This window comes from Lepus europaeus, chromosome 5, assembly GCF_033115175.1.
Source record: "Lepus europaeus isolate LE1 chromosome 5, mLepTim1.pri, whole genome shotgun sequence".
In the NCBI taxonomy this organism is placed as follows: domain Eukaryota; kingdom Metazoa; phylum Chordata; class Mammalia; order Lagomorpha; family Leporidae; genus Lepus; species Lepus europaeus.
Genome location: NC_084831.1, coordinates 6,223,299 through 6,237,903, shown reverse-complemented (window position 1 = coordinate 6,237,903; position 14,605 = coordinate 6,223,299). Strand labels below are relative to the sequence as shown.

Here is a 14,605-nt window from a genome sequence, read left to right as displayed (position 1 = left end):
TGTGCCCGCCATGCTGGGGGCTGCTGCCCGTGCCATGCCATGTGTGTGTGGACGCCGCCTCTGCGGCTGGTGTGCGTGGGCTCCCGGAACCCGTCACCCTTCCTTTCCTGCCGGCAGGTGCTTTAACGAGGCCGCCTGCATCTCCCTGCCCCCCGTGGACGGCTACGTGATGGTTCTGCAGCCCGAGGAGCCCAAGATCAGCCTGAGCGGTGTCCACCACTTTGCCCGTGCGGCTTCGGAGTTTGAAAGTGCGGAAGGCGTCTCCCTCTTCCCCGAGCTCCGGATTGTCAGCACCATCACGCGGGAGGTGGAGCCCGAGGGCAACGGGGCCGAGGACCCTACAGGTGAGACCCCCCCACACCCTCCTGCCGCCCCTCGCCCACCGGGCACTTTCTGTGTGCGGGCTCTGGGGGCATTTTCTCACTGTATTGTGGTTCCTCGGTCACTTCCAGGATTGATCTGTGGGCTGGGGGTCGTTCCCTGTGAAAACCCACCCAGAGAGGGCCCTTTCTTCTTTGTCTGGCTCTCCGAGGTGTGTGGCTTGAGGCTGCTCGGCCCCCGAGGCCGGTGGCCCTGCTGTTCTTGGTGGGGGTCCTTAGGGACCCGCAGGTGGTGAACGCGACTCCCCGACATCCGCCACGGGGCCTTAACGGAGCCGTGGGAGTCGCTGCCAATGCCGGGCCTCACAGCCGCCGCGGTCACTTCTGGTTGGGCCGCTTTTGCAGTTCAAGAGTCCTTGGTGTCGGAGGAGATAGTGCACGACCTGGACACCTGTGAGGTCACGGTGGAGGGGGAGGAGCTGAACCCGGACCAGGAAAGCCTGGAGGTGGACGTCGCCCGCCTGCAGCAGAAGGGCATCGAAGTGAGCCACTCAAACCTGGGCGTGGTCTTCACAGGTGAGGGGCTGGGCGGGGCCTCCCGCAGGGAGGGCGTCCCCCGGGGTGTGCACTCGGCCCTGCCCCGGCCCTGGTCCTGCCCGGGCTCCTGGTTGAAGCTGCCAGCAGGCTTCTCGCTTTCTCCCTGCAGGCGTGGACGCCATGGCCAGCTACGAGGAGGTCCTGCACCTCCTGCGCTATCGAAACTGGCACACCAGGTCCTTGCTTGACCGGAAGTTCAAGCTCATCTGCTCGGAGCTGAATGGCCGCTACATGAGCAATGAGTTTAAGGTGGAGGTGAGTACAGCGCCCCCGCGAGAGGAGCCAGCAGCAGGGACACGGGGCTCCGGGGCCCCCAGTGTCTGAGGACACTGCCGTGTAGAGCGGCGGTGGAGGCGGCGGTGCGGGGGGCAGGCCGGGTGGAGCGGCCCCTGGCGTCCTCAGGCCCGGAGCTGTTTGGACAGCGGGCGGCGATGACCGCCCCCGGCTGCACCTGCGAGAGGGACTGGGGGGTGTGGTTCTAGAAGGAGCAGCAGCCAGGGACCCTGAGTCTTTGCAGCCGGGCCAGACCACCGACCACCATCCTGGGCCTGGTGAGAGGTGCTGATGCAGGGACGAGGGGCGCCCGGGTCCCCCTCTTCCGAGCAGGCGAGCACCCACACTGTGACCTTGGGGCAGCAGCGTGCTGAGCTCCCCGTGCTGCAGAACCCTGTGTGAGCTGCGGGTAGCCGGCTTGAGGGGTGCAGGTGGCTATGACTTGTGCTGTCTTGGGGGCTGGGCCCGGGGCCATACCGTGCCCCCGGCCGCCCAGGAAGGACTGGCGGTTGGTTGTCCCCTCCGTGTGGGTGGGTTCTCAGGAGATGCAGGGAACAGAGTGGCTAGTGGAGCAGTGTGCTGCGGGTGTCTGGCGGGCCCTGGTGCCTGCTGGCTGCTCTGGGTTTGTCCTGTTGGTTCTCCTCGCACACAGCCGCACCGGTCCGGGGAGCACCCGGAGTGGCACTGCTCGTGCCCGGTGCTGGCTCCACCCCCTGGTAACCCCCACTTGCTGCCGCAGGTGAACGTGATCCACACGGCCAGCCCCATGGAGCACGCCAGTCACATGGCCGCCCAGCCACAGTTCGTTCACCCCGAGCATCGCTCCTTCGTTGACCTATCGGGTCACAACCTGGCCAATCCTCACCCGTTCGCAGGTAGGGGTGGGGGGAGAGCGCTGGGCTGAGCCGCCCAAGGCCAAGGCGCATCGCCAAAGCCCCGTGTCGCCTCTGCCCCCACAGTGGTCCCCAGCACGGCCACCGTGGTGATCGTGGTGTGCGTCAGCTTCCTGGTCTTCATGATCATCTTGGGGGTGTTTCGCATCCGGGCTGCGCATCAGCGGACCATGCGGGACCAGGATGCCGGGAAGGAGAACGAAATGGACTGGGACGACTCTGCCTTGACCATCACCGTGAACCCCATGGAGGTAGGCACAGATGGGGATGCCGGAGCTGAGTGAGACTCCCCTCAGAGCAGAGGCCCGTGCTGTGCAGTGCACACAGCGGTTGTGCGAGGCGATGTCCCCATCCTCCGGGTGGGTAAGCTGAGGCTCGGAGGGGTCGTCTCGAAGCTCATCCTGCCTAGCAGATACAGCCGTGAGCTCAGGCCAGAGCTCCGTGCACCTGAGAACGGAGGCACCCCCTGCACCGGGAGCGCGAGGCTCCATGGGAGGTGGCCAGAGCTCACAGGGACTCCGGGGACGTCTCGGCCCCTCACTGGGGTGGATTCCCCTCTGCCTGCAGCTCCTAGAGCCTTGAGTCAGGAGCTGGACTCAAACTGCCGTCTCTTTGCCAGACATACGAAGACCAGCACAGCAGTGAGGAGGAGGAGGAGGAAGAGGAGGAGGAGGAGGAGAGTGAGGACGGGGAGGAGGAGGAGGACATCACCAGCGCGGAGTCCGAGAGCAGTGAGGAGGAAGGGGGCGGCCCCGGGGATGCCCAGGGCGCCAGCCGGCAGCAGCAGCTGGAGTGGGACGACTCCACGCTCAGCTACTGAAGCCCGCGGCCGCTGGCCGCCCGGCCCCGCCCCTCCGCCCGTGCCGCGGGTCCATGGTGTACAAAGTCATTCCAGCCAGTAGGTCTGCAGACCCCTCCCTTTGCCGATCGCCGCCTGTGCTTGATGTCTAGGACCGTAGGCCCCCGCCCGCCCGCCCGCCTGCCCGCCGCTGCCTGGACGCTCCCCAGGGAGCGTGGAGCCCGCGCCCAGCAGGGGCCAGGGGACCAGGCTTGTTGACAAAGGGTAGAAATCGCTCGCTCCCACCTGGTAATCATGTTTTCTTTTTTTAAAAAAAGTTTTTATTTTTTTCCAGACTAGTGCATGTACAAAATGGCAAAACGGGGGATTAATATGTAGATGATTAACTGACTTTTTAATATTTTGTAAATAAACTGGGATTCTTTGTGTCCTTTGTGCTGACGTAACCCAGGACTGGAATGTAAAGTGAGGTTCAGGACCGAGCCCGCGGGAAGCCAGGCCCCTGCCCAGCTGTGGGGGCCCCGGGGGCCGGGGCGGGGACCTCCGGAGGCTGGAAGCAGCCCGCAGGTCTCGCCTTGGGGATTCCACCTGCTTCCGGCGTGGCTACTGGGGTCGGGGCTGAGGGTCCCGGCCCCTCACTCCCTGGAGGCCAGCAGCCCTGATGCACCTGTGCTCAGCATCGTGGTTTGCACTTAGCCCGCGTGTCGCCCTGCCGTGCTGGTGAACGGATGCGCAGGGGGTGCCAGCCACCGGCCACTTGGTGTGGGGCGGGAACAGGCCCGAGGGACCCTGACTCAGAAGACGCCCCGTGGCCTGAAGCAAAGTGTCATAAATGCCCCCTCCACTCCCCAGAGCCCCGTGGGGGGCCCCCGCCCTGGGGGCCGGAATCCACGCCCAGCAGCCGAGAACACACGTGCTTCCCGAGTGCAGGTCACGCCGTCGACAGCTGAGCCCGGGACGGGTCCCCGCTGCCGGGTGCTGCGTGTGGCCGCCTCCCGCGTCCTGCCCCGTAGCTGCTCTGTGTAGGACAGACGCCCGTGCTGTTGCTGTGTGTGGAATAGGTCGGAAAGTGTATCCGCTACAATAAAGCTCCGGTTCTAACTCCAGCTGCAGTGCGCTCCGTTGTCTGTCTGTGGTTCTAACCTGCGTTCCCGTGTTTCTTTTGGAGCCCAAAACATAAGAACGTAAAAAGGCCTTTATTTCTGTTACCTGCTTTTACCTCATTTCAAGGTTTCACAGAGTGCTGGTCTCAGCCTACATCAGCGATCATGAACTCGCCCTCCCCATACAGTAACGTGAAATATTGTAAAAAAAAAAAAAAAGAGAAAATGGCCTTTTTACCAGGCACGCAGAGCACAGACCGAGGCAGGGGTTGCTGAGGTGGTGCAAAGCCTGCAGCTCGGGTCCAATAAATAACAAATCCATCCGGGCGCCAGAGCCCACGGCCCGGCCAGTGCGTTCCAGCGCTTAGCTGGTGGCCACTGGCCACTGCAGGCAAGGCGGGTGCTCCGTGGCAGCCCCTACTGCCACAGAGCCCCTAACACGGACACAGGGCTGGCACCGGTCTCCGGCCATGCACCCGCTCTGCCATGTTGGAGGGCCCCTGAGAGCCCGGGAGTGTCTCCTGGCAGGTCTGCGTCAGCCATTCATGGGGGAGGGTCCCAGCCTCAGAGCCAGAGTTGGCTTCCAAAGGCTCAGAGTGGCCCAGATCCAGGCCTGTGGGAGGCCTGGGGCTCAGCTTGGACCCTTCCCAGCTGAGCACGGTCAGAGGAGAGATCCTGCCTCCCCCCAGCACTCACTCAGGCACCTGATGAACCTCGAGAAACGCTGGGGGGCGGGGGAGTGGGTCCGGTCCCTCCCTCCACGCGTGTTTTCAGAGGCAGCTGATGGAGCAGTGCACAAGACCTGACCTGCCGCCGCCCGATCCGTGGCCAGCATGGGCCAGCCACGCTCAGCCGTTGGGGCTGAGCCCTGGAGGTTCAGTAAGTGGTCGGGCTGTTAACTTCGTTACCCGCAACCAATTCCTGCGGCAGAGAGGGAGGGAACCCCCATACCCAGGCATCACTCTAACACTGAGGGACCCCGCCCCCACCTGGCTCCCCAGTGGCCTGCGACTTGGTCAGGGCAGGGTGCACGGGGCGGGCTGCACTGAGGGGTGAGACGTCCTGTGCAGATCGTAGGCACCAGGGGGCTGCTAGGTCCCCGAGACCCAGGCAGTCGGGCGGGGAGCCTGGCAAGGGGCCCCCCCCCAGGAAAGTGTCAGGCCAAGGCCCAGCATCTGGAAGACTTGATGTGACCATCAGCAAGGTGCAGCCCCCTGGGCTGTGGCCAGGGGCACTGGGGGCACGGCAGATGCATTTCCCGTTATGGCTGTTGAGTTCCTGTCACGTTGTGAAATAAATAACCCGTGTAAACAAAGGCAGTGGGGAGGCTCTGCCACGGAGCACAGTGCGGGCTCCCAGGTGCTGGGCCCGGGACAGACGGACAGAGCGGCCACTACTGCCGGTTGTCTTTGGACACGTTGTGGGCCAGCCAGTTCACTTTGGTCTTCCAGCTCTCCCGCAGGGCTTCGTTAAACTTCACCCGGAAGTGCTTCAGTGCCTCCTCCTCTGTCTTCCCCAGGGCCAGGGAGTCCTGAGGACACAGGCAGGGTGGGGTCTTGTGGCCCCTGGGGCCCTTAAACTAGCCCCCCCACCATCAGCGCTTCGGGCGGGCAGTTGAGATGGCCGCTTGACATGTACTGTGGCAAAGTTCCTCTGGTCCCAGTCAGGCCCCCGCACCGCCCCCAGAGACAGACCCCAGGAGAGAGCCCTGGCAGGTGTTGGCAGCTCCACCTTCCAAAGACGAAGGAAGGAAAAACAAAACCAAGAGGGAATGGAGTGGCCTGGTCCTCAGGGTGAGGCCACATAGGCAGAACAGGGAGTGGCACCTGCTGAGGCAGCCCAGGAGGGCCACTGCCCACAGACCCCGCCGCTGGCTCCCAGGCCAGCCTGAGTGGCCCCCAGGGTCCTGCTGCTCTATGAGCCTGGGCAAGTCCTAGGTGGCCCCTGGCCTCTGGCCTGCCCTGGTGCCTACCTTGAGATACTGGATGTCTTTGGGGCAGCTGAGCTCGGGGAGGCCCGCTGCCCGCATCAGAGCAAAGAGGTGGAGGAAGAGGAGCCCGTGGCGCCGCAGGATGGTGTACGCTCTCTCACAGTAGCCTCGGAACCTGCAGCATTGGGGGCAGCACAGAAGGCTTTTGGGGTCCCCAGCCACGCCCAGCCTGAAGCCAGCGGGTCAGTCTGCATCTGGCTGCACCTTCCCTCTGACCACCCACCCTTGCCCTGGAAACAGGTGCACAGGAAGCCCTTGTTCCTGGCCCTTGAGCCTCTCCCCTCCCCCACACCACCCCGTGGAGCCCATGGCATCAAAGGGCACTCCTGCTCAGAACCCAGACACGCTCCCCATCCCCCACCAACGCAGGGCTGAGGGACCTGGGACCTGTGCCCCTCACCTGGGGACCCCCCGGGCACTGAGGGGGCATTGGGTGGGGCTAAGGCAGTCTCACCTCTCAAACTTCTCACTGTTGTTGGTCTTCCCCTGCTGAATCACGTGGACAAAGTCGTAGGTGAGGATGAAGGGGACTCGCTCACGGTTGATTCCGAACTTGGTCTTGAAATTCCCCAGGAAGTGACCGAAGTCCACATGGAACAGCTGGGGAGGGGGGTAAGGTAAGGGCTGAAATGGCATCAGAAAGGGGAGCCGCTGGGCCCAGGAAGGCAGCAGGGCCCGGGGGAGGGGAGAGTCTGGAGCCGTGTGCCTAGCGGACGGGTTGGCAGGCCCTGCGAGAAGGCACGTCCACTGCCAGCTGCCCGGGCCACCCCTACCTGTCCACTCTCACGGATCATGATGTTGTCACTGTGCCGGTCGCCGATGCCCAGCACGTATGTGGCCACACAGTAGCCAGCACAGGAAAGGGTGAACTCCTCAATGGCACGGTCCAGGGCCTCCCTGGTTGGGGGGAGGGTTAGGTTGAAAGCCACGGCCACACCACTGTGCAGCTCCCTGCCTAAGAGGTGGAGTCCATTTGCCTTCCCTTTGGACCTGGCCCCTGACTTGCTTTGACCAACAGAACGTGAGGACACTGCTTCAGGCCATAAGACATTTCATGGATTTTGAACACCCCTGAATGTGCCAAGGCTCACCTACTAACGGAGAGGCCACAGGGACCGAGGCACAGGTGATGGCTAAAGCCAAGGCCCACGCGTGTGACCATGGCCAGCTTAGACCCTCCAGGTTCAGGCAGGCGAACTCAGCACTCTAAGCAAGGCCAGCAGAAGAACCAGCCAGCTGAGCCCAGCTCAAGTGGCAGATTCATGAGCTGATGTGCTAAGGCCCTGAGCGGTGGTCAACACAGCCACAGACAACTGATACATATGTAGCAGAGACCCACCCCGCAGTCCTCAGGGACGTGTGCTGGGACCTCAGGCCCTCGCTTCCTGTGTGATGCGGGCTCTCTGCCTTTTGCTTTGACTGTAGACATCGTGAAGACATCCACCTTTAGGCCCCCACCAGAGGCCAGCTCAGGGAAGTGGGCGGAACTGGACATTCAGTCTCCAAAACTGTGAGCCACACAGAGCTCTCTTCTTCCTAAGTCACCCGGCCTCAGGCACTTGGTTACAGTATCAGGAAACCCTGAGGAACCCTGCACCCTGCCCTGCTCAGAAAGGGGAGGGCAACCATCACTCCCGGCCTCAAACCTACCCAGGGTTCTTGGACTTGAGCCAGTTGAGCAGAGCGTCCTTGTTGAAGGCAGCCGTGGCCGCCATGTTACTCTTGTTCAGCTGGATGTTGGCAATGGTGTCCGAGTGGAGAACTACTTCGATCAGGCCTGTGCGGTCCCCCGTGGGGAGGCAGCCATAGGGGGTCATCCTGGGCAAATGGGGGGGGGGGAGAGGTGGGCCGCTTGGTCCCCAGGAGCACGGGGCACCCACAAGGGCTTCAGGGGCTGCAGCTGCCCAAGCTCGCGCAGGAAGGGAGGCTGTAGGCTCGAGCTCCTGTATACTCAGCGCACCAGCCAGGGGGCCGCTGCCCAAGTCGGAGCGGGAAGCCAGGGACAGAGGGCAGCGGGGGGGCCGGCGCTCCAGCCGGGAGTGGCCTCCTCCCGCCCTCACCTCAAGTCCAGGCCCTCCTGCTTCCACAGGACGTCCATGAGCTGGATCATCTGCAGGGTCAGCATGTCCTGGCGGAGGTCTGCGCAGCCGCCGGGCACAAGGAAAAGGCACAAGTGTCCGGGGGCGTTCTCAGGGCCCCGGGACCCTGCACCCCAGGACCGCGGGGGAGCTGGCCTGGCTCACCGTCCCCATTCTTGAAGATGATGCCCACGCTGCCCTCGCTGCCCGCCTCCTCGTTGCTGTACACGATCCACAGGGGCTTCATCTTGGAGTCCATGAAGGTGCACTGCTCCACGCTGCCGGGCCAGAGCGCTCCGTCAGCCAGGCCCCTGCGCTGGTCCCCCCCAGAGCAGGCGCGGGGCCGTGGCTCACCAGACTTCGGCCAGCAGGGTGCTGGGGTCGAGCGGGGACTGCAGGTGCGAGAGGGCCTCCAGGTAGGCCTCCTGGCGCATACACAGATGCATCAGCTCCTTGGTCTGCGGCTTGGTGGTCTTCTGAGAGCTCACCTTGACGAAGTCGTTCAGGGCCTTCAGCTTGCTCAGTGCTTCCCCCTGGCGGCGGGGAGAGAGCGAGGGTGGCGGTGGGCCCAGAGATCCCAGCAGGACGCCGAGCCCCGTGGCCCTGGGCCTCACCTGCTTCATCAGCACCTTCATGTGATGGGTGCTGCCCCTGCAGTAGGCCTCCATGATGAGGCCGAAGCGCAAAGCCACGGAGGGCACGTGCATCTCGGAGCTGGACGGAGGAGGTGGCGCTGAGTGTCACGGGCAGGGCCGCCCGCCCCTCCCCCACCCAGGGCTGGCCCGAGGGAGTCCAGCTACCGGAGGTGCCAGAAGAGGAAGTGGCCGATCTTGCGGTTGGCCAGGGCCCGGCCCAGCAAGAACTTGGTGAGCTCGCAGTCCAGGTAGGATTCATACTTGAGCACCTGCACCAGCTGCAGCAGGTACTGGAAGAGCTCGTCGTCCCTGGGGGGGTAAGGGGGGGGAAGGACCGGCTACAGGTGACCGAGCAGGATGGGGAGGGCAGGCCACAGGGCGGGCTCAGTGTCCGCCCCCGTGCCCGTGGCCGGCAAAGCCACCAACCCGAGGGGCCCCTGGCAGGGACTCACGTCAGCTTCCGCAGGGACTTGATGGCAAAGGAACCCACGTGGCAGTCGGGGAAGCTGAAGTCCAGCAGCTCCAGGGCACTCAGCACGGGCAGCTCGGGCCAGGAGCACAGCAGATGCAGCATCTGCGGGGCCAGCGGTCAGGGCGGCAGGTGGGTGGTGGCCGCCCCGCTGCCCCCGGCCCGGCCCCAGCGCCCTCTCCACCCACCTGGGCCACATCCTCATGTTTGTTCCACTTGGTGACCAGCAGCAGCCGGGCCAGCGCCTCCGGGAAGCGCTCCTGGACTTCGTGTCGCATTTTCCACACCAGGTCCTTCTCGTGCTCGTACAGCTCCCCAGACCCCCGTCGCTCCAGGATCTCCCGCAGCTGCAGCTGCTGAGGCGCCCATGGGGGTGAGCTCGGGCAGCCACGCCAACCCCATGTCCCCCCCACACACACACCCACTACACTCACCTCCTCCTCCGAGATGGGCGCTCGCTCCCCGTGCCGCCCTAGCTCCAGGATCTGCAAGGAGTGGTCCTGCTGTCAGGGCCCCCGGCCTGGACCGGCCCTGGCAGAGCCCTGGGCGGGCATCTGCACCCCAGGTAACTGCCCGTTGGTGGGGGCTGCCCCGTGCACCACAGGGCACATAACAGCATCGCCGGCCTCCACCCCCAAGATGCCAGGAGCACCTCCCCTCCAATCGTGACCACCAAAAATGTCAAGACATTTCTCAAGGTGCCCTGGTGGGCAGCATGGTCCCCTATGACGGCCATGGCTCGGGCACAGGAAGACACCAGACCCAAGGCAGGCACTGACCGTTCCTGGTGACCAGTCCCCCCACCATGTGGTCAACCTCAGCACAGCCCAGGACCATGCTCAGCCTCCGGGCGGGGCTCCCGGCTGACCTTCTCCAGGGGCGGGTAGTACACAGGGTGGGGAGCCACCTCGGGCAGGCAGATGACCAGGGCGGCGGCGCTCTCAGTGTTGGGGTTACCGCGCACGGTCCCCGTGGGGTTCAGCAGCTCCCCTTTCTCATCTGGAAGCAGGGACAGATGGAGTTGCATGGGGGAGGCCTGCCACCGTGGGACCCCCACCCCTCCAAGGCCTCTGCCCCCCGGGCGGGGCCCACCTGGGACAGAGGGCCACATGTAGAGGCAGCGCTCCCCAGTCTTGAGCTGGTCCTTGTAGTCGAACAGCATGAGGTTGGCCCAGGCGATGGGGCAGTCCTGAGGGAGGCAGCGGCAGGTCGGGGCCAGCCACCCACGCACCTCCACTTGCTCATCTGTGCAATGGGACCAGACTCCAAGCCAAACTCTCCTGGCCACCCCACATCCCACCAGCGGTCACCAGGCCCCATGGGAGCCCTGGCAGGGGACGGGGAGGCCCCACCGTTTCCTCTGTCCTGTTGGGGATTCCAGTGATGCAGCCAGCAAGGCCCACGGCCCCCCTGCCCCTTTCTGCTCCTGCCTGCATCCCCACTCCAGGCTTCCTGACAGACACACAGCAACCACACAAGCCCCCAGAGCAGGCCCAGCACAGCTGCAAGATAGCAGGGCCAGGGCGGGGGGGGGGGGGGCCACGCCCTGGGCCTGGTGACCCAGGGCCCAGCGGTCATCCCCGGCTGGTCGCTGACTCAAGCCCTTCCAGCCCAGCAAGGACACTGCGTTCCCCCTTCCAGCCCTGTCAGGCCTGGCTCAGGGGGCAGGACCCAGGGCTGGCTGCCAGGCTGGGCCGGCAGGGGCTGGGGGCTGGGCCGGCAGGGCCTGGGGTCCCCCCCAGTGCTCAGAGGCCGGGAGCCGCCCCGGGTGGCGGCCACCCACCGCCTTCTTGGACTTCTTCTTGGTGGAGCGCGCCTTCTTGGCCTTCTCGACCACGGCGTAGAGCGCAAAGCAGAGCCGGGCCATGCGCGGCAGGTCGCAGATGCTGATGTCGAACTCCAGCCGCTGCTTCCACACGGGCTCGGAGCTCACGCTCACCTCCGCGCTGGACACCGTCTTGCACAGCGTCTCGTTGCCATGGAAGAGCCCGGCCTGCACCACCAGCTGGGGGAGGCGCGTGTGCAGGTGAGGGGCCCCGCCCAGCCCCCAGCCCCCCGCCCCCTCCCGGGCTCCCTCTTCCCCATGTAAAGACCCCATCTCCTGTCCTCATTTTCACAGGGCTCTGAACCCCGCCTCCCCCGTGGAGAAAGGGGGTCCAGCAGAGGGAAGGCCAAGGGGGAGGGGAGGGCACCCTGGGCATGCGTGAGTCCCCCTGCCTTGGTTTCCCCTCAGCGCTCAGGATCCTAAGGGCCCCTCTGGCTGGAACCTCCTGTGGCTCCCTTCTCCTCTGGGAGTCTTCTGGGGTGGAGCAGGAATTTGTACCTGAACAGGCCCTGGCCTGGTCTCCCCTACCTGCCCATCCGCCTACCCTGCCTTGCTTGTAAATGACCCCAGGCCCCGTGGACCCAGGTCCCTGTCCCAGCAACGGGACAATGAGACCTGCAGCTCCCACACTGCTCTGAGGAGGGCGGGGCCGGGGCAGCAGGTGTGGGAACGTGTTTAAGGGTCGAGGCACCTGCAGCACCCGGGCCGGGAGCTCCCCCAGCCCAGCTGCAGCTGCTCCTCCTCCGGCCTGGCCCCGCCCCCAACTGCCTCTGCGGCTCTGGGGTCCCTGCACCGAGCCCAGCCCCGCAGCCTCCACCAAAGCCCAGTACCCAGAAGCCAGCCCGCCTGGGGTTTCTGCGAACGGCCACCCCCCTTCCTGTTTTGAAGCAGCAGCTCTGGGTAGTGCGGTCAGGTGGCTTTCGTGTGTCCTCCCTCTTCCTCTGCCCCACCCCCACCCCAGGCCACAGCCACCTTGTTTGTGCAAACAACAGGGCTCCCCCGCCCGGCCCACGGCCCACGGCCCACGGGCCCTACCTTCATCCGCTCGTCGGCGTTCACCTTGCTACCCTGGACCAGCTCAAGGCAGAAGGGCTGCTCCAGGGACCACAGCGACACAGAGGAGGGCTGGGGACCAAAGGGGCACAGCTCACGCCCCTGGCCGAAGGCAAGGCCCATGGGCGCGTGGGGGCAGGGTGAGACGTCACAGGTGGCAGACGCTTGGGGACCTGGCCCCAAGGCTGCCCTGTACCAGAGTCACTGTGCAGGCACCCAGGGCCCCAGCACCCGGGCCCTGCAGAGGAGAAGGGCGCCCTGGGCCCACTGCACAACACGCTGGCTTCTCGATGCACAGCCCAGTCCCCGACAGTGACCCACGGCCGGGGAGGTGCCCACAGGGAGGCAGGGGTGGGCGCCACCTCACCTTCTTCATGGGAACGGGGGGCGGCTTGGTGCGAGGTTTCTGGACCTGGGGGGCGGGGCTGCTCTGCTCGTCCCGCATGGCCAAGATGGAGGAGGAGTGCACCATGGTCAGGTGCGGGGTGAGCCCGCTGTGCAGGCAGCTGCGGATGTACTGAGGTGGGGGGCAGCGTGAGCACCCCGTCCCAGCCACGCCCACACGGTCTCCCCCGGGCTGGCCCCTGACTAGCCAGGCCGTGGTGACACAGTGGGGGGGGGGGGTATCATGGCTGCTGGGTTGTCCTGCCCCTCCCCCCTCCCGATACGCACCAATGAGGCCACCCCTGCAAGGGGGCGTGCTCTGGGGGGGACCCCAAGGGCCTGGGTTGCCCTGCCCAGGAGGGGCCGTGGGAAGCCCCCCAGCGGAGGGCCCGGCAGGCCTCACCTGGAACTGGCAGAGGGCGTAGCTGCCGTACAGGTACTCGTGCCGCCCGTTCACCTGCAGCGTGTAGTCTTCCGGCTGTTCAGCCAGGGGCTGCCGGAACACCGTGGCCTTCTTCCGGAGGGCGCAGGCCATCAGTGCCAGGGGCATGTCCTTGGTGGACACCTGGAAGGTAAAGCTCTCCTGCAGGGGAGGAGAGCGGGCGGCCTTTGGCCTTGAGGCCCCTCACGTGGTTCTGGGGCTCCGGGGGCGGCCCATGCCCTGAGCAGACGCCGCATGAGGGCAGGGCCCTGGGTGTCCACCGCTGAAGGCACCGGCAGGTGTCTGTTCAACAGAGAATGGCCCACTGACCGCCGCGGCCCGTGGAGCTTGCCCTGGTGCCATGCATGGGCGCCTGGCAAAGCCCACGTGAGGCTCTGGAGGGCAGGGCGGCTCGTGATGACCGTGGAGTGTCGCGGGGAGGGCCCCCAGGGCTCACCTCACTGCCCTCGAACTTGACGTTGACCAGCAGGGCCCGGTTGGGGGCATGCGGGGCGCCGGCTCCCCAGCTGCGCGCCGAGGGCTCCAGCTGCAGGGGGAAGCTGTACTGCAGCCAGGCCTCCCAGCCCAGCTGCTGCCTGCGCACGGCCACCTCCTCGCAGAACTGGCGCATCTTGGCGCGGAAGTCGTTGACCTCTGGGTCGCGCAGGGAGTCGAACTCATGGAGGCCTGCGGGGCGGGAGCGGCGGGGTGAGCGGGGGTCCGCGGGGTCCCCAGCCGGCCGCGCGGGCAGGGTCGCTACCTTTGCCGATGAGCAGGCTGATCTGCGAGTTGATGAGCTTTTTCACGCGGTCGCCCTCGCGGGCCACCAGGCGCAGCACGGGCAGGAAGGGCTGCACGTCGCACAGCCGCCGCTGCTCGTCCTCCAGCTCCTGCGGCTCAGCCGTCTGGCTGATGCACGTGAACACGTAGGCCTCGGGGTCGCTGAGCATGTGGAAGAGCGGCTCGTACTGCGCGCGGTGCCACAGCACCTGCAGGGATGGTGGCCGTCAGCCCTCACAGGAAGCCACGGCAGGTCCCGGAAGCAGCACCCACCAGGGCGCCCCGGGCCCTCATGCATGGAGAGCTGAGGCTGGGCGGTGGGTCCCACAGCCCCCACTCCAGAACACGGCAACCACCCTTACACCAGCCGGCAAGAGACAGGCAGACACGGCCGCCAGCAATGCCCGCGCCCCAGCTCTGTCCTGGGGTTCATCACCCTGACCTTTCAGGGTTGGTGATTAATTCAGAAATGTGTCACTCATTGAGGACCAGACGGAGCTCTCCACGGCCATGTGCAGCCACGCCCCCACGAGTGCTGGGGGCATGAGGCATCCTGGACCCCTGATGGCGTCGGGGAGGGGCGGCGAGCAGCCCCACTCCCTGCTCATCACACAGCTGCCATCGTGGGGAACGGCTGGTCCTGGTCTGTCCCTAGTCTGGGACACGGGACCCAGGGACTGTGTGGACCAGCGCGGAGGGGTCCCGGGGGGGGGGTCACTAAATGTGGGAAGTCCTCGCGCTGTGGAGCAGCAGACCATTTCCATGGAAACAGCCGTCACCAGCACATTAACGAAGCGATCCCGTGGCACGGGCACGCCTACTCACGCACACGCACCTGCGGCCCCTGAGGAGTGGATCATTGTGACAGATAACAGATGGGCATCAAGTATTTACCAGGGGGTCCCTGGTATACGAGATAGAGGGCAGTATTGGGGGCAGCAGTTTTGGGATGCCCACGGCCCCTGGCAGAGCGCCCAGCTTTGAG

At 65.5% G+C, this 14,605-nt stretch overlaps 2 protein-coding genes across 12 annotated transcripts in view; one reads left to right on the top strand and one right to left on the bottom strand.

The window, feature by feature from the left end:
• The window catches only part of CLSTN1 (calsyntenin 1), a 69,442-nt gene extending 65,454 nt beyond the window's left edge, over window positions 1-3,988 (top strand). For 5 of the 6 annotated variants that reach the window (XM_062190400.1, XM_062190399.1, XM_062190396.1 and 2 more), the window contains 6 exons: window positions 118-344; window positions 726-896; window positions 1,027-1,172; window positions 1,930-2,065; window positions 2,150-2,334; window positions 2,703-3,988. In XM_062190400.1, the coding sequence (XP_062046384.1) occupies window positions 118-344; window positions 726-896; window positions 1,027-1,172; window positions 1,930-2,065; window positions 2,150-2,334; window positions 2,703-2,903 (1,066 nt within the window). In that variant the 3' untranslated portion in view covers window positions 2,904-3,988. The remainder of the gene's footprint in view (window positions 1-117; window positions 345-725; window positions 897-1,026; window positions 1,173-1,929; window positions 2,066-2,149; window positions 2,335-2,702) is intronic. The other variant, XR_009865891.1, reaches the window with a different exon arrangement.
• Window positions 3,989-4,059: 71 nt separating this feature from the next.
• The window catches only part of PIK3CD (phosphatidylinositol-4,5-bisphosphate 3-kinase catalytic subunit delta), a 41,129-nt gene continuing 30,583 nt past the window's right edge, over window positions 4,060-14,605 (bottom strand). For 4 of the 6 annotated variants that reach the window (XM_062190389.1, XM_062190392.1, XM_062190390.1 and 1 more), the window contains 21 exons: window positions 13,601-13,829; window positions 13,298-13,527; window positions 12,823-13,002; window positions 12,403-12,552; window positions 12,018-12,107; window positions 10,941-11,162; window positions 10,250-10,346; window positions 10,026-10,156; window positions 9,592-9,642; window positions 9,346-9,513; window positions 9,141-9,262; window positions 8,854-8,997; window positions 8,668-8,767; window positions 8,408-8,586; window positions 8,219-8,331; window positions 8,036-8,114; window positions 7,626-7,793; window positions 6,749-6,872; window positions 6,430-6,575; window positions 5,958-6,090; window positions 4,060-5,516 (listed from right to left, as the gene is read on the bottom strand). In XM_062190389.1, the coding sequence (XP_062046373.1) occupies window positions 5,379-5,516; window positions 5,958-6,090; window positions 6,430-6,575; window positions 6,749-6,872; window positions 7,626-7,793; window positions 8,036-8,114; window positions 8,219-8,331; window positions 8,408-8,586; window positions 8,668-8,767; window positions 8,854-8,997; window positions 9,141-9,262; window positions 9,346-9,513; window positions 9,592-9,642; window positions 10,026-10,156; window positions 10,250-10,346; window positions 10,941-11,162; window positions 12,018-12,107; window positions 12,403-12,552; window positions 12,823-13,002; window positions 13,298-13,527; window positions 13,601-13,829 (2,994 nt within the window). In that variant the 3' untranslated portion in view covers window positions 4,060-5,378. Of the gene's footprint in view, window positions 5,517-5,957; window positions 6,091-6,429; window positions 6,576-6,748; window positions 6,873-7,625; window positions 7,794-8,035; window positions 8,115-8,218; window positions 8,332-8,407; window positions 8,587-8,667; window positions 8,768-8,853; window positions 8,998-9,140; window positions 9,263-9,345; window positions 9,514-9,591; window positions 9,643-10,025; window positions 10,157-10,249; window positions 10,662-10,940; window positions 11,163-12,017; window positions 12,108-12,402; window positions 12,553-12,822; window positions 13,003-13,297; window positions 13,528-13,600; window positions 13,830-14,605 lie in introns of those variants that run through there. The other 2 variants (XM_062190393.1, XM_062190394.1) reach the window with 2 other exon arrangements.